Source organism: Eleutherodactylus coqui, chromosome 6, assembly GCF_035609145.1.
Source record: "Eleutherodactylus coqui strain aEleCoq1 chromosome 6, aEleCoq1.hap1, whole genome shotgun sequence".
Taxonomy (NCBI): Eukaryota; Metazoa; Chordata; class Amphibia; order Anura; family Eleutherodactylidae; genus Eleutherodactylus; species Eleutherodactylus coqui.
The window spans coordinates 101,263,655-101,280,774 of NC_089842.1; the positions used below are offsets into that span (position 1 = coordinate 101,263,655).

Sequence of the window (17,120 nt, forward strand, 5' to 3'; positions counted from 1 at the left end):
AAATCCTGCGGGAAGGGGTATTTCCCGTCCAAGTAACCTATCTTGGAAAAACGCTTATTCGGTGCCTTCCACTCCTTAGATAGGACCTTGTCAAAGTCCTCATGAGGAGGAAAGGTTTTTGGAGAGCGTCTAGGCTGCCTGAAAGAAAACGATATTCCAGATGCCTGTGGTTCCTGTTCAGTGAGCTGAAAAGTGTCACGCACCGCAACCACTAAGCTCTCCACCATCGCAGAAAATTTTGGGACCTGATCCTCCTCCACAACAGAGTCTGAGGAAGATTCAGACCATTCCTCGTCCGAAACATCCTCTTCTGCCGACGAGCGCCGTGACCTAGTGCCAGAAGAGCGCAAAAGCGACGAGGAGGATGGTGATCGGGAGGGCCGCCGTGAGTCCGAAGGCCTGACCCGTTTACGTCTACGGCCACCCTCCTCATGTGAACCCGTGGCGTCCTGCGCTAACCTTTCCAAAATTGCGCCAGATGCCCGAGTGAGGTCAGACACCGCCATTGACAAGGAGCGGGCCCATTCCGGCTCGGCCACAGCTGGGGGCTGAACTGCGGGGGGGATGCCCTGCCCAGCCGCCTGTTTCGCAGGGGAACAATCTCTACAAAAGGGCTCAGCCTGTCCGCATGCGAACTTTAGGTTACAGCGTGAGCAAGCAAAGTGCGTTACTCTTGCTGTCCCTGGTCCAGCTTCCAGGGCTCTGGGGTCAGACATGGTGCTGGGGTTTCACCAGGCAAAGAAAACTGCGAGCTATCCTCTGCTATGCCAACCGCCGGCAGGAGGGATACACAGCGAAAGAGGGGAGCTAGCCGCCAGGCAGAGCTTACCCAGGTCCTTGCCGAGGTCCGAAGAGGTCCGGGGAGCCGCTGGGTTGGGAGACTGCAGGTGCTGAAGGGCTTTCTTTTCCTGAAGCTTGAGCTGTGCAGCGTATAAGCTGAGCAGAAAAGGCAGCAAGGAGTGGAGCAGCAGGGAGGTTTTTAAGTCCTGGCGCGCTGTCCCCAATAGGCTGCTTCTCTGATGTCATCCCCCTTCACCTGTGCTAAGGGAGGAAGGGGGAGGGGCAGGGCGGCGTGCATTGCCGATAAGGCCACGCCCCCTACATGGAGTCAATGAAGGCAGCATTCTGCAGCACCCACGCCACGAGGCCACGCCCCCAGCGTGACACGGGCGTGGCCACGCCCCCAGGGAGGATCACCGTGAAGCCACGCCCCACGCGTCATGTGGGCGTGGCCACGCGGCGTGGCCACGCCCCCTCCGCTCCCGGCATTGCCTCGCCCGGGGCTGCACTGCAGCCCCTCCACTGAGCCCCTACATCGCAGGAACTCCTGCCGGGAGCCCATGCAGGGAGCCGGAAGACCAGGGCATCCTGAAGTTGTTGCTGCCGCAGCCTGAGGTGCCATGCCTACGAGGCCACGCCCCCCCGCCGGCTTGTGCCTGAAACCAGTGCCCTGAATATCCGCAGCCATACATAGCGGATACAACCCCCGCGAAAAGGAGCCTGTCCGCCTGCGCCTATGCCTGCGCCTCGCTGCAGCCCACAAGGTACGCATGCAAAAGCGACATACTGGGAGAGCCAGGGAAGGGAGAGGGGAGGGGAGGGGGGTCGCCAGCACATACTTACCTCCTGCGTTCTTGCTGGAAGATAAGGCGGCTCCCCAGTTCCAGCAGCCTACCCCTGTAACATCGCCTGCCCGTGGGAAGGGGATGCGGACCTCTGCACCAAACATAGGGGGGCTCACGCTGGCGGGCCACATGCGGATATATACGACCCGGATGTGCCACCTTTCCTTCTGAGGCGGGCCGGGCAAGAAGCAACCTGGACAAACCCGAGGTTGTTCGCCCTCCTCTCCGTTCGGGTTTGATGGGGAGCGTCCTGCCTCTCCGTCTAACCCTGGCCCTTAAAGCAGCCCTAACGGGCACAACCGTCCTCCTACGAGACACTAAGCTAAAAACTGATTAGCCTGCTGTCGGCAGGAGGGATATAGCCAGAGGGCGGGGCTAACTTTTTGTGCTTAGTGTCGCCTCCTAGTGGCAGAAGCTATATCCCACGGTCTTTGCTGTGTACCCCAATGACACGAGCGAGAAAATACATTTTCTTACCTGTCCGTCTGCTGTGGAGATCTTCTCCGTCACGGCCGGACCTTCTTTCTTTTGCATAGCGGATGTGTCCGCCCGCACTGGTGGCGTGACGCGCTCATGAGCCGTGCTTTTCTTTTTAGAAATCTCCTGCTTTCCCATGGATCTGCAGCACGGACACAGTGTCAGCTGCGGATCGGATGGCTTCCATGGACTTTAATGGAAGCCGGGATAAATTAATTATGCCCGTGGACATGAGGCCTTAAAGAGTGCCTGAAGTTTCACTTAATAGCGCTGCTGCTCTGTTGGCCGTTTCTGGCACTGAAGACGGCCTCAAACAGCCCCATATAGCGCTATGTAGGGCCGTCTTCAGCTGCCGGAAGGAATCGGCCAACATCGCAGCAGCGCTCTGAAGTGCAAGTAGTGGTACTTTAAGGCCCGGAATGCATTCAGGGGGAAGTGGTTAAAATGTCATTATACGAATATTATGCTTTATTAATTTAAAACTTTCTTAATGTTCCAAGGTATCAAGTGCAATTTAGACAAGCATTTACCTTCATGACATTGTCAACTGTGAACCCTGAATTGTCAGTGCCCATTTCTTTGATCAGGTTCTCCACAAGCTCCACTTGGCTTAAGGCCAGTCTTGATGGCAACGTTCCCTTCAATGGCTGAACCAAATGAACTGGAATTATCAGCAGGGGTTTTACTTCCTTGAACATCGCCATCTCCTGAAAGAAACACAATGTACAGTATATATTACTGGTAGATATGAATAGGAGGTAAGTACACACCCAGAATGTATGGCGTTCAAAAACATATTGAGATTTGTATATACAGAGCCATGATAAACAGTAGAAGAGTCGCTCAAGTTCATTTCCCAGGACACAAATCATAACTTTCTGGCTCCTGATACTATTAGAGCAACCGGAAAGATATTCCTCCAGCAGTAATGGGACTAATATGCAGCACTGCGATAAGGACATGGTAACTGGAAGGCAAGTTACCTCCTTGTCAGCAGTTGTAGGAGAACCCTGGAGACTTTCTTCACAAGCAGAATCTTACACAAAAGTAGAATTGCAGTTGAGGAATTAAAATGGATTTCAGTGTTATTTTTCTACCATAATTTAAGCTGAATTATAGATAAATGTACCCACAATACAATCTAACAATAAAAGGGAGAGTTGCCAGGTACTGGTGTATCTTGTCTCCACCAGAAGAATGGGTGGAGACAAAATGCACGCCTACAACCAACGCACACAACTTATTTGGCTGAACAGGAGAATGGGTGCCTCTCATCTTCCAGGATGCAACATTCCATCTCCGCTGCTGCTGACGACCCTGTAAGTGACTTTTCTTGCTGCTCTCCCATTATTCCCTTGTCAGCTTCAGCTCTCACGTATGCTCTGCCATCTCCCCTCTCGCCTCCGGCGCTGTCATTATCTCCCCTCCCCCCCCGCCATTCCAACACCCTGCTGTAACATCATCTACCCTCCTGGAAGTTGTCACCTACCGTCTCTGGCAAGGTGCGTCCCCCGTGGAGACTTTCCCTGCCAGCCTTCCATTAGCGCTGCAATGTGTCCACCACTTACAAACTTCCATCCCCTCACCTGTCATTGGTCCTGGCGCTCTGCCTTCTCCCCTCCCTGCTCCAGCACAGTCAGTCAACTACTGTCAGTCTCCTCGCTGGCCGGCCTCACATAATGGCTGCAATATGTGATGGCGGCGAGGAGACTGACAGTGCAGGAGCCAGGAAGGGGACAAGGGAAAGTGGCGGCAGAGTGAGTGACAGGAGGTGGGAGGGGAGATGGGCACCCCTTCTCCTGCCCAGCTAATCAAGTTGTGGGCATGCATTTTGTCTCCAACCATTCTTCTGGTGGAGACCAGATACACCAGAACCATCACACATCAGCAGGGTGACAAGCCAGAAGTGGCTATTCTATCTGTCAACTGTATCATAAAATAAACTAACCCTTTCCAGCCCAGAATGTTTTATTCCCCCCTTTCAAGAGCGACAACATTTTCCATTAACACAGCCATACAAGGACTAGTTTCTTTTGGGGACAAGTTGTATTTTTTAATGTTACCATTTAAGCTGCCATACAATGTAATTAGAAAGGTCTTTAAAAGTTTTAGGTGGGGTTAAATGAAAAAAACCAAAACAAAAACACAATCGCTCCATTGTTTTTTGGCTTTTGTTTATGTGGTATTCCCAATGCGGAAGAAATTACATGTTGACTATATTCTGTGGGTTATTACAATATCAAAATAAAAAAAACAAAAAAAAACAAACACTTATTAAAAAGAAAAAAAAATCCTTTTTATATATTCTAGTAGGGAATACAGAGCCATCAGGGCAGGGAGGGGGGGGGGGGGGGTCCCATATGTGTCCCATATTTAGGATTCTCTGTCCAGCCTTGCTAACACAGCTCTGACTATTGCTTCGCTTCCCCTGTGGTGGCGCTGCAGGGAAATTGAAGGCCTACAGATTCTAGCTCATCACTGGGGGGCTCAGCAGGGGCAAAAGATGAAACAATATCAGAACACAGGTTTGGTCAAGGGCAAATGTCTATGTGTATGGCTGGCTTAACCCCTTGTTGACCTGTGATGTAACTATGTGTCATAGATCACAGATGGAATTTGGAGCACAACAGCCACAATCGAAGCGGATTATGATTGCAGCTCTTTGAACATGACATCTAAGTAATTAGAATGTACCGCAGCATCTAAGTTGCTACCAGGGTAAAAAAGTTGCCTCCATCTCCTCATTGTCTTTACCTGCCTACCGTATTATATGACCATAGGTGCCTGTGGGTTTGCCATGACAGCTAGTGACCTTGTGAGGCCTCCCAGGCCTGCCATGGATTTAACTCTGCGACAAAGTTTAATAGCCAACAATCAGCCTGCACAGATTTCATTTCCAAGAGCAGGACAATATGAAATGAAAGCTGTGCTGCGATTGGTTGTTATGGACATCAAAGACCGATTTTCTTTCCGACAGCTGTCATAAATCTGCACCATTTAACTGCAGGACACAGAGGGTTGTCAGGGTGCTTGTCATGTGACCTGGAGGCTGGAAAAAAAAAGTGCACAATACTCAGCCTAGAGGGAATGAGCTACAGAACTGGATTCTTCAGCAAAATTAAATGATACTTTGGTGGATTTTGTAAAGGGGAAAAAAAAAAAAAAAAAAAGATATTTTTGTACCAGTTTTCTTTGCTGCATGGCAGCAACGGCGTATTCTGCTGCCCCACCACTAGTTGTCACGTGGACCTTTTCTTTGCATTGAGGCAATTGTGTAGCAAACAAAACCAATCAAGAAAAACACTTTGAAATAAAGATTAAAAACCTTTGGCTAAAAGACTATGCTAGTATTTCCTCCCCGTCTATTGACTTCGGTGTGTCATGTCTGACCAGCACAAAAGTGCATCTGTAATGACTTTCAAGTATACGATTACGAATCCCTTGTGCTTGAGCCAAAAACTGCCCATGAAATAATCATGTACCACCGGGGAGATGAGCGAGGGGGCTACGGCTTTCACAAGAAGGCCATTAACTCTGTAGACACGTCTATGTCGGGAGGAAGCGTGTGTTTGATTTTCCAGGCTGGGAGCGCGCAGCGGTAAATAACTGCAGAAGTCCCCGAAGGCAGGGAGGTAATACACAGAGCGTTACTGTTTCCCTGGCTGAGCTAGAATACAGCAGAGCCCGTTAGGCCGGGGCAGAACAAGGCAAGCATTGTTTGCACCGCACACCCAGGGGATTTGTCTTATTTTTTTACTACTGATATTTACATTGTGGCTTTCACCAACTATTATTGTCCTGTGCGCTGCCGACATTACCTGCGCTTATCTGTCTACACAGATCAATTCTAGTATTGGACGCTTTTTACAAGACACAAATGAGTATAGTTTAAAAGTTCATTTTTGTCTAAAAAACCCCCCAAAATTGCTATCTTCTACTCCGACCAATGGTGAGCAGTTAATATTGCAGCTTTATATGTCATTCAGAGCCTATGGAAAGCTGAGTGACAACCACTAAGAGTATCCCAACAGCTGCCATTAGTAGGAGTCTAATCACTCTGTGTTTGCAGTGTAGGTCGAAGTTAAATTCTGAATAGCTACTTTATTAAAGACAGCTGCCCTTTCACGATTAGAGGTTTCCTGTAAGGAAATTAGACACATGACCCCGGAGTGCAACATAAAATCAACTGAGCAAGTTTTCCGAGGATCAGTTTCAGTGTGAATCTACACTAAAAAAGGGAAAATCAAGTAATACGAGTGACTTCCAACGAGGCATGATCATCCATGCTACCCTAGCGGGGGCAATAATTTGACTTGCTGCTGAAAGGGGTCAGAGGTGGATGTCAACAATAGTTCTGAGAAACAGGCGCCGCACAGTCAAGCAAACTGCAGCGGAATACAACACTGGTGATTCAACTAATGTGTCCGAAAGCACCGTGCTGATGGGAGGGTCAAAGTTTGACACAAGCAGCATGAATCGATGAACCCTTCCTGTCAGGTGCCAACAGTTTAGGCTGGTGGAGGTGAAATAATGATGTAGGGAATGATTTCTTGGCACCCCTCTGCATGGATTCCACGCAATTGCTGCGGTTCACTCTTTTGGCCTCTGTCAGACGAACAAGGGCATAAGTTTGACGTATGTGCCAGGCGTGAATATATACCATGGAGCAGATTACTTAGAAATGGCTAGACAATATTGACATTACAAGGCTAACTTCCCACTGGCAGCACGATATGGGGCTGTGAATTACGGCCGCATATCGTGCTCCCCACCATGTGAACTTTGATGCGAGACGTTTTCATGTCAAAACAACCTCGCATTACTTTGCGGAAGAAGCAATCCTCCTGCCGTGGCTGATAGCTGCGGCGCAGGATAGCGGAATTTCTCCAATTGTATTCAATAGGGAACCTCACATTGCGTGCATCTAGCATGTGGCATGATGCTGCCCCCGCCACAATGGGCAGTGCGATGCGAGAGCACGCAGCAATATGGAACATGCTGAGATATGTTCTTCCGCATTGCATCGCATCGCGGTGCCCTGCAGGAAAACATCGCTCAGGTGTATGATCCCAATCAAAAGAACGGGTTTCATATTTGTGCAAGAGTTGTACGTCTCACAACACACAAATCTCGTGCAATTTTCTCGCCGTGTGAAGGCAGCTTAGAGCTGAAATAAATCAGATGAAGCCATGTGGTAATCAACCAATAACTTCCTAAATGACGACATATCAAAAAGAAAAACTATGAATGCCCAGTTAGTGGGGGACTCTATGCTTTGCCCCAAGAAAGAACTGGTAGTGATGCCATGAAAGGACATTGGCAATTCCTCTCAGCTTTCTCAAGCTAGGATTGATTGGCCAGCTACATGGATGTCCTGTAAAGCCGAGCATAGCTGACAGCAAACCATATGGCACAGCGCTCTCCTAGCGAACGGTCCGCTGATCAGTCACTGATGGCACATCCTTGCAATATGCTATCAAGGTCTCTCCTGAGACAACTCCTTTAAGGAGTGCTAAAAACACTTTGGCACCGCTCAAGATTGTTACTGGAACTCTCTGGCACGACACTTGAAACAAAGGGCTGTTCTACTGTGTTTTAATTAAAATGTTGCATCAGGGGTTTCTAGTAACTACTGTATATTCCCTATTCACTACAGACCTTCTGGAAAGAACAGATGTGATGCACTTACATGTAGCTACATGGGAGAATCTTATTCCCCCCTTCCTTCACGTAACCCCTTGACAACAGTGGCTGGATACTTCGTTAGACATGTTCCAATTAGTTTGTTATTCTGATACCTGAATAAAGTTGGATGCCATCACCCTGTGCCTATTGGCCGTATCGCCCGTTCTGGATAGCAGGTCCGGAAGGGTTTTCTCCACGCAGTGCGCCGTTTCCACTTTGCTCAGTTTATGCTTGGGAATATAATGAGTGATGATCATTTTCAGCAGCCTAAGTGAGGCCTGGAAAACCTGGTTAAAGAAAAAGTCAAAATACATTAAAGTATCAAAAATAGAAGAATATGGCATCATGGCACAAGCCAGGTAATACATTTCACTGGAATGACATGAAATAAGTTCTCTCTGCGACACATTACACCTCTGTATCTGATAACTAAAGGTGTCTGGGAATTAGTGCTGACCCTTTTAATTTATTCTTCACCTCAATGTGGTCCGTGTGCGCCGATCTCAGGCATATTATATGTATAGAGATGGGAGCAATGGTTACATTGAGCCTATGGATGTTCTACACATGGACTTCAATGTAAAGCATTGCCTCCATTGCAGATTCTGCTAAACTGACTGGAAGAAATGTAGTAGTATGCAGCCTTACATTGGGAATAAGACAGGTAAGAGTTGTACCTAGTTTTATCAGTGTTCCTTTAATGGCATGATAATGTTGCACTGATTGATCACAAAGTCCGGACATTTAGCTATATGAATCCACTAACAGACCTGTGGCAGTAGAAATAGGCTTAACTGTACCTTGTTACATTGTGACGTGCCAGGAAGAGGCGCCAGTTCTGGAAGCGGTGCTACTCATAATGCCCCGAATTACTGTGGTAGTTCAAGTGATCTAACCCAGAGGAACTGGGAAGAATTCAACAATCATCACATCCAAGTGTCTAAATAATAGTTTCCATAGAAGAATGTGAATAGAAGTCATCATAAACTCCGTAACTGTGTGTTTCCAGCATGAAACAAGCTTTAAAGTAGAGACCCTTCTTCGTAGTTTGATAAATTAATTCTACTTCAATTAAAAGCAAGTAATGTCCTTCTCAGAGAGAACGTTGCTTCATGATAATATACCATGAGCTCTACAGTAGAGGAGAAGAGGGGTATGTCCACATCGGATCTACAGTAGAGGAGAAGAGGGGTACGTCCATATGGCTTCTACTGTAGAGGAGTATAGGGGTGTATACACACCACATTTACAGTAAGGGAGTATAGGGGTACACTAAAACTGGATCTACAGATGAGTATAAGGGTACGTCAAAACCAGAGCTACAGTAGATAAGTATAGGGATTAGAGATGAGCGAGCACCAAAATGCTCGGGTGCTCTTTAATCGAGACGAACTTTTCGCGATGCTCGAGGGCTCGTTTCGAATAACGAACCCCATTGAAGTCAATGGGCGACCCGAGCATTTTTGTATATCGCCGATGCTCGCTAAGGTTTTCGTTTGTGAAAATCTGGGCAATTCAAGAAAGTGATGGGAACGACACAGCAACAGATAGGGCAGGCGAGGGGCTACATGTTGGGCTGCATCTCAAGTTCCCAGGTCCCACTATTAAGCCACAATAGCGGCAAGAGTGGGCCCCCCCTCCCTCCCAACAACTTTTACTTCTGAAAAGCCCTCATTAGCAATGCATACCTTAGCTAAGCACCACACTACCTCCAACAAAGCACAATCACTGCCTGCATGACACTCCGCTGCCACTTCTCCTGGGTTACATGCTGCCCACCCCCTCCCTCCCCCACGACCCAGTGTCCACAGCGCACACCAAACTGTCCCTGCCCAGCCTTCAGCTGCCCTCATGCCACACGCTGGCCTCATAGCCACACCATTCTCATGTCTATTTATAAGTGCGTCTGCCATGAGGGGGAACCGCAGGCACACACTGCAGAGGGTTGGCATGGCTAGGCAGCGACCCTCTTTAAAAGGGGCGGGGCGATAGCCCCCAATGCTGTACAGAAGCAATGAGAAATCCAATCCTGTGCCACCTCCATCTGGAGCTGCACACGTGGGCATAGCAATGGGGAACCTATGTGCCACACACTATTCATTCTGTCAAGGTGTCTGCATGCCCCAGTCAGACCGCGTTTTTTTATAAATAGTCACAGGCAGGTACAACTCCGCAATGGGAATTCCGTGTGCACCCACAGCATGGGTGGCTCCCTGGAACCCACCAGCTGTACATAAATGTATCCCATTGCAGTGCCCTGGACAGCAGAGCTAACGTCAGATTAAATGCAGGTGGGCTTCGGCCCACACTGCATGCCCCAACCTGACCGGGGTTTTTAATTCATAGACACAGGCAGGTACAACTCCCTATTGTGAAGTCCCTGTGGACCGACAGCATGGGTGGGTGCCAGGAAGCCACCGGCGGTACATAAATATATCCCATTGCATTGCTTAACACAGCTGAGGTAATGTCATGTTTAATGCAGGTGGGCTTCGGCCTACACTGCATGCCCCAGTCAGACTGGGGTTCTTTAGAAGTGGACACATGCAGTTACAACTCCCTGTGGACCCACAGCATGGGTGGCTCCCTGGAACCCACCGGCGGTACATAAATATATCCTATTGTAGTGCCCAACACAGCTGATGTAACGTCAGCTGTAATGCAGGTGGGCTAAAAATTAATTGGATTACACTGTAGGCGAGGGCCCCCAAAAATTGGTGTACCAACAGTACTAATGTACCTGAGAAAAATTGCCCATGCCCAACCAAGAGGGCAGGTGAAACCCATTAATCGCTTTGGTTAATGTGGCTTAAAGGGGTTGTCTCGCGGCAGCAAGTGGGGTTATACACTTCTGTATGGCCATATTAATGCACTTTGTAATATACATCGTGCATTAATTATGAGCCATACAGAAGTTATTCACTTACCTGCTCCGTTGCTAGCGTCCTCGTCTCCATGGCTCCGTCTAAATTCGCTGGCAGCTTGCTTTTTTAGACGCGCTTGCGCAGTCTGGTCTTCTCCTTTCAGCACGAGCCGCTTCAGTGTGCTCGCCGCTACAGCTCTTCTGCGCATGCGCAGACGAGCTGTCACTGCTTGGGAGCGCGCTGGAGCGGCCATTCTGTACCATCCTCTGTTAGAGGAAGGTGCAGAGCCGCCCAGCCGAGAAGCCGTCCAGCAGCCCAGCCGAGAAGCCGCCCAGCCGAGAAGCCGCCCAGCCGTCCAGGTAAGTGATGGGCCGGGGGGGCTGCCGCTGGGCCGGGGGGGGGGGGGGGGGCTGTCGCTGGGCCGGGGGGGGGGGGGGGGCTGTCGCTGGGCCGGGGGGGGGGGGGGGGTTGTCGCTAGGCCGGGGGAGGGCTGTCGCTGGGCCGGGGGGGGGGGGGGCTGTCGCTGGGCCGGGGGGGGGGGCTGTCGCTAGGCCGGGGGAGGGCTGTTGCTAGGCCGGGGGGGGGGGCTGTCGCTAGGCCGGTGGGAGGCTGTCGCTAGGCCGGTGGGAGGCTGTCGCTGGGCCGGTGGGGGGGGGGGGGCTGTCGCTGGGCCGGGGGGGCTGCGCCGGTTACCTGCTGCCTGGCGGTGGGTGACTGTGTGCCGTGGTCGGCCGCGTTGAATCCAGGGGTCCGGTCGGCGGCTGCGGGGCGTCTGGTTGTCAGGGAGACACAGCTGGTAGCGTCTTGGGAGCGCGCACGTCGGGCTACAGCAAGCGAAGGAAAAAGAGCTGGCGGCCATCTTGGGAAAATTTTTATAAGTTGCTGAAACGCTGGAACTGTAAGTAGAAACCAGCTAGAAAACTCATTTACAGGGGTAATTAGTAATGTATGCTTAATTAGGGGGACTGGGCAAAAAAAAAAATTTACTGCTTCCTCGAGACATCTCCTTTAATTGGTAACTAGGCCTGGAGGCAGCCCAGTAAAAATAAAAATTGGTTGAGGTGAAAGTTTCAACGCTTTAATGAGCATTGAAACGTATAAAAATTGTTTAGAAAAATTATATGACTGAGCCTTGTGGGCCTAAGAAAAATTGCCCGTTCGGCGTGATCATGTGAGGTTTCAGGAGGAGGAGCAGGAGGAGGAATATTATACACAGATTGATGAAGCAAAAAGGTCCTGGTTTTGGATGGTGATAGAGAACGATGCTTCCATCCGTGGGTGCCGCCTACGTATTGTTTAGGTATCGCTGCTGTCCGCTGGTGGAGAAGAGAAGTCTGGGGAAATCCAGGCTTTGTTCATCTTAATGAGTGTTAGCCTGTCGGCACTGTCGGTTGACAGGCGGGTACGCTTATCCGTGATGATTCCCCCAGCCACACTAAACACCCTCTCTGACAAGACGCTAGCCGCAGGACAAGCAAGCACCTCCAGGGCATAGAGCACGAGCTCAGGCCACGTGTCCAGCTTCGACACCCAGTAGTTGTAGGGGGCAGAGGCGTCACCGAGGATGGTCGTGCGATCGGCTACGTGCTCCCGCCGACTCAGCCTTGACTGGGGACCGGTGACACAGTCTTGCTGGGGAGCCAGAAAGCTGTCAACGGCCTTGGATAATGGTCCCCTGCCTGCGCTGTACATGCTGCCTGATCTCTGCGTCTCCCCTGCTACCTGGGCCGCGGAAATGCGCCTTCGGCCACTAGCGCTGTCGGATGGGAAGTTTACCATCAGTTTGTCCACCAGCGCCCTGTGGTATAGCATCATTCTCGAACCCCTTTCCTCTTCGGGAATGAGAGTGGAAAGGCTCTCCTTATACCGTGGGTCGAGCAGTGTGTACACCCAGTAATCCGTAGTGGCCAGAATGCGTGTAACGCGAGGGTCACGAGAAAGGCATCCTAACATGAAGTCAGCCATGTGTGCCAGGGTACCTGTACGCAACACATGGCTGTCCTCACTCGGAAGATCACTTTCAGGATCCTCCTCCTCCTCAGGCCATACACGCTGAAAGGATGACAGGCAAGGAGCATCTGTCCCCTCAGCAGTGGGCCAAGCTGTCTCTTCCCCCTCCTCCTCATGCTCCTCCCCCTCCTCCTCCTCCTCAACGCGCTGAGCTATAGACATGAGGGTGCTCTGACTATCCAGCGACATACTGTCTTCCCCCGCCTCCGTTTCCGAGTGCAAAGCGTCTGCCTTTATGCTTTGCAGGGAACTTCTCAAGAGGCATAGCAGAGGAATGGTGACGCTAATGATTGCAGCATCGCCACTCACCACCTGGGTAGACTCCTCAAACTTTCCAAGGACCTGGCAGATGGCTGCCAACCAGGCCCACTCTTCTGTAAATAATTGAGGAGGCTGACTCCCACTACGCTGCCCATGTTGGAGTTGGTATTCCGCAATAGCTCTACGCTGCTCATAGAGCCTGGCCAACATGTGGAGCGTAGAGTTCCACTGTGTGGGCATGTCGCACAGCAATCGGTGCATTGGCAGATGAAACCGATGTTGCAGGGTCCGCAGGGTGGCAGCGTCCGTCTTGGAGTTGCAGAAATGTGCGCTGACCCGGCGCACCTTTCCGAGCAGGTATGACAAGTGTGGGCAGCTTTTCAGAAAGCGCTGAACCACCAAATTAAAGACATGGGCCAGGCATGGCACGTGCGTGAGGCTGCCGAGCTGCCACCAGGTTACGGCCGTTGTCACACACGACCATGCCCGGTTGGAGGCTCAGCGGCGCAAGCCAGCGGTCGGTCTGCTCTGTCAGACCCTGCAGCAGTTCGTGGGTCGTCTGACTCTTCTCTCCTAAGCTGAGTAGTTTCAGCACGGCCTGCTGACGCTTGCCCACCGCTGTGCTGCCACGCCGCGCGACACCGACTGCTGGCGACGTGCTGCTGTTGACACATCTTGATTGCGAGACAGAGGTTGCGTAGGAGGAGGGTGGTTTAGTGGAGGAAGCATACACCGCCGCAGATACCACCACCGAGCTGGGGCACGCAATTCGGGGGGTGGGTAGGACGTGAGCGGTCCCAGGCTCTGACTCTGTCCCAGCCTCCACTAAATTCACCCAATGTGCCGTCAGGGAGATATAGTGGCCCTGCCCGCCTGTGCTTGTCCACGTGTCTGTTGTTAAGTGGACCTTGGCAGTAACCGCGTTGGTGAGGGCGCGTACAATGTTGCGGGAGACGTGGTCGTGCAGGGCTGGGACGGCACATCGGGAAAAGTAGTGGCGACTGGGAACTGACTTGGGCCTCCGCGTCCTCGCCCGCGTCCACGTCCTCTAGGCCTACCCCTACCCCTCAGCATGGTGTATTACCAGTAGTGCAGAAACAGAACGCTGTAATTAAATGTGCCGCTTATTGGCCTGTGGTTGGAGGCTGACTTCGCTTACGGAACGCCAGGAAATAATTTTGCGCAAGCCTGCTGTAACACTTAGCTGGCTACGTATGAATTTGGAGAACTACTACACCCAGCAGAGACCCAGAACACTGAGGACACTCACAGGCAGCCCAAATAGATTTTTTTCCCCAAATTTTTTTGCAAAGGCCCACTGCCTATATTCAATCAATATGTCTTCTGTCCCTGCCTAAGCGCTTCTGGCCCTGGAGTATTACTGCAGGGCGCAATGCTCTGCACGGCCGATATACCAAAAAAAAAAAAAAAATGTGCAACACTGCAAAAAGCAGCCTCCACAGTACTGCACACGGTTAGATGTGGCCCTAAGAAGGACCGTTGGGGTTCTTGAAGCCTAAAATACTCCTAACACTCTCCCTATAGCAGCTCCAACAAGATAGCACTTTCCCTCCTCTATGTCAGAACGCATCTGTGGCGAGCCGCGGGAGGGGCCGATTTTTATACTCGGGTGACACCTGATCTCGCCAGCCACTCACTGCAGGGGGGTGGTATAGGGCTTGAACTTCGCAGGGGGAAGTTGTAATGCCTTCCCTGTCTTTCAATTGGCCAGAAAAGCGCGCTAACGTCTCAGAGATGAAAGTGAAAGTAACCCGAACATCGCGTGGTGCTCGTTACGAGTAACGAGCATCTCGAACACGCTAATACTCGAACGAGTATCAAGCTCGGACGAGTACGTTCGCTCATCTCTAATAGGGATACATTCAAATCAGATCTACAGTAGAGGAGCATACGGGTAACTCCATATGGGATCTACTGTAGAGGAGAATAGGGGTGTATACACACCACATTTACAGTAAGGGAGTACAGGGGTACACTAAAACTGGATCTACAGATGAGTATAAGGGTACGTCAAAAGCAGAGATACAGTAGATAAGTATAGGGATACATTCAAATCAGATCTACTGTAGAGGAATATTTGGGTATATCCATATGGGATTTACTGTAGAGGACTATAGTGGTATATACACACTAGGTCCACAGTAAGGGAATATAGGGGTACACTAAAACTGGATCTACAGATGAGTATAAGGGTACATCAAAACCAGAGCTACAGTAGATAAGTATAGGGATACATTCAAATCGGATCCACAGTAGAGGAGTATAGGGGTATCTTCATACTGGATTTACTGTAGAGTAGTATAGGGGTACATTCACATGGGACAGATTTTCTGTGGTGGATCAACGTGGACTTGTTACAGATTTTGTCTGGGGTACATGCTACATTTGTTTGGGAGGTAAGAGGAACAAAAATCACAGTTCTGACAAAATATGTATTTTCTGTTCTCTCTTTAATGACATTCATGCAGAATGTAACAGAAGTACTAAGCTGGCAGGCCCAGATTCCTTCACTAGGTCCCCGGCTGCCAGGACAACCACGACACCTGAGGGGTTAAACATTCATGATTGGAAGTATCCCCAATCCCAGCTATTGCAGGCTGGTATCAGCTGTATAACGTAATGTGTCAGCTGCTGAGCCAGCTCCATATATCCTTTGCACATATGTAAATGTTGGTCATATGTCACTAAGGGGTTAAGTATAGCATAATCTCCATTTAAGCAAGAGCGAGACTCCTGGCCTCGTCAATAGAACAACTCAAGAAGCCAATGTAACTTTTATGTGCCCTAAATAGGAAATTACCATACAGAAAAAACATCTAAAAAAATAAAGGTGTAAGTGAGGACCAGGCGAAGGCTACCTAGATCCGAGGAAGGGTTTATTCATTAAGGTGTCACCCAAACAATACTATTTCAGTAGTTGTCATTGGAGTCACTTTTACAGCTGCTCAGTTTATAGAAGCGTCTAAAAAAAAAAAAAAAAAAGAGACTAGGGTGAATTGTGAAATATATCAAAAGACATTCACCATATGGCTTAACGAGTGGAAACAAAAAAGCTGTCCGTTGAACAAGAATTTGACTGATAGCTAATGATGGTGTGCAGGGTCCATAAGTGTAGAATAAAATAATTAAAAACAAAAGCCCTTTATAGTGAGCCTCAGTGTAAATCAGTTTCTTTATATAGGGTCAGCATTCTGTACCAATTAATTTCTTTATATCTTTATGGCAGTCCAATTTCTGTTCGTGCAATACAAATCTCTAAATCCCTACATAGATGCAGATTTGAAACAATCTGACCATTGTGGTCACCACTAGAGGGAGCTCAGGAGCTTACTACATCTTACAAATACTCCATAACATCACACTATGGAATGTGCTCCCTCTAGTGGTGGCTGCAAAAAGACACAATTTTATTATTTAACTCTTGATGTCTTGGAGCTGTGTATCAGAAAAACAGACCTCTGACCGCTATATAGATATAAAACGATATTAAATCAGCACAGAACTTCGAAAGAAAATTACATTAAAAAGTGGAAATCACTTTAAGAAGTTGAAAAAATAAAAATCAGCTCATCCTTTCTCTCTTGCACGTTACGCGGGACCACTTCCCAAAAGCAGCTGTTAACAATTAAGATATCATCTCCACTAAACCAGGGCTGGCTCCCTCCGAGGGTGGTTTATTTTCCACTAGCTCGTACATTACTCATATAACCATTGTCACGGTCTTGCATACAAAACTTTAGTCCAAAAAACGAAGGAAATTACAAATACAGGGTATCTTAGACCCCCTTTGTTTAGAACGCTGGGTATGACAAGCCTGGGAGTCTCTAAAGAGACGCTGAGGGCTGCGGATCCAGTTAGGCAGAGCTTCCAATTGCTTCACTATGGCAGCGACATGAAAAAACAATGCCCAGATTCAGAATTTATTATTCTAATTAGTCATTCGGACTCATTAAAGTCTCTTTGGCAGCATTGGCCTGGAAAATATAACTGTGGTTTTGTCCAAGCTGAGCTTCGCATAAGCAAAGGATATACAGATATTACCGCAAGTCATACTTATTGCTGAACGCTTGACAAAAGACTACGAAGGTCTGATTTTATGTTCTATATGTCACGTGGCGCCTTTTCCCCAAAAGCACTTCTGCTATGGGAGAATACCGTGGCACGCAGCGGCGCGTGA

The 17,120-nt window shown here is 49.4% G+C and overlaps 1 protein-coding gene across 3 annotated transcripts in view; it reads right to left on the bottom strand.

Annotated features, from left to right (window-relative positions):
- The window catches only part of CEP104 (centrosomal protein 104), a 103,201-nt gene that overhangs the window by 45,371 nt on the left and 40,710 nt on the right, over positions 1-17,120 (bottom strand). For all 3 annotated transcript variants that reach the window (XM_066607294.1, XM_066607292.1, XM_066607295.1), the window contains 2 exons: positions 7,901-8,074; positions 2,633-2,809 (listed from right to left, as the gene is read on the bottom strand). In XM_066607294.1, the coding sequence (XP_066463391.1) occupies positions 2,633-2,809; positions 7,901-8,074 (351 nt within the window). The remainder of the gene's footprint in view (positions 1-2,632; positions 2,810-7,900; positions 8,075-17,120) is intronic.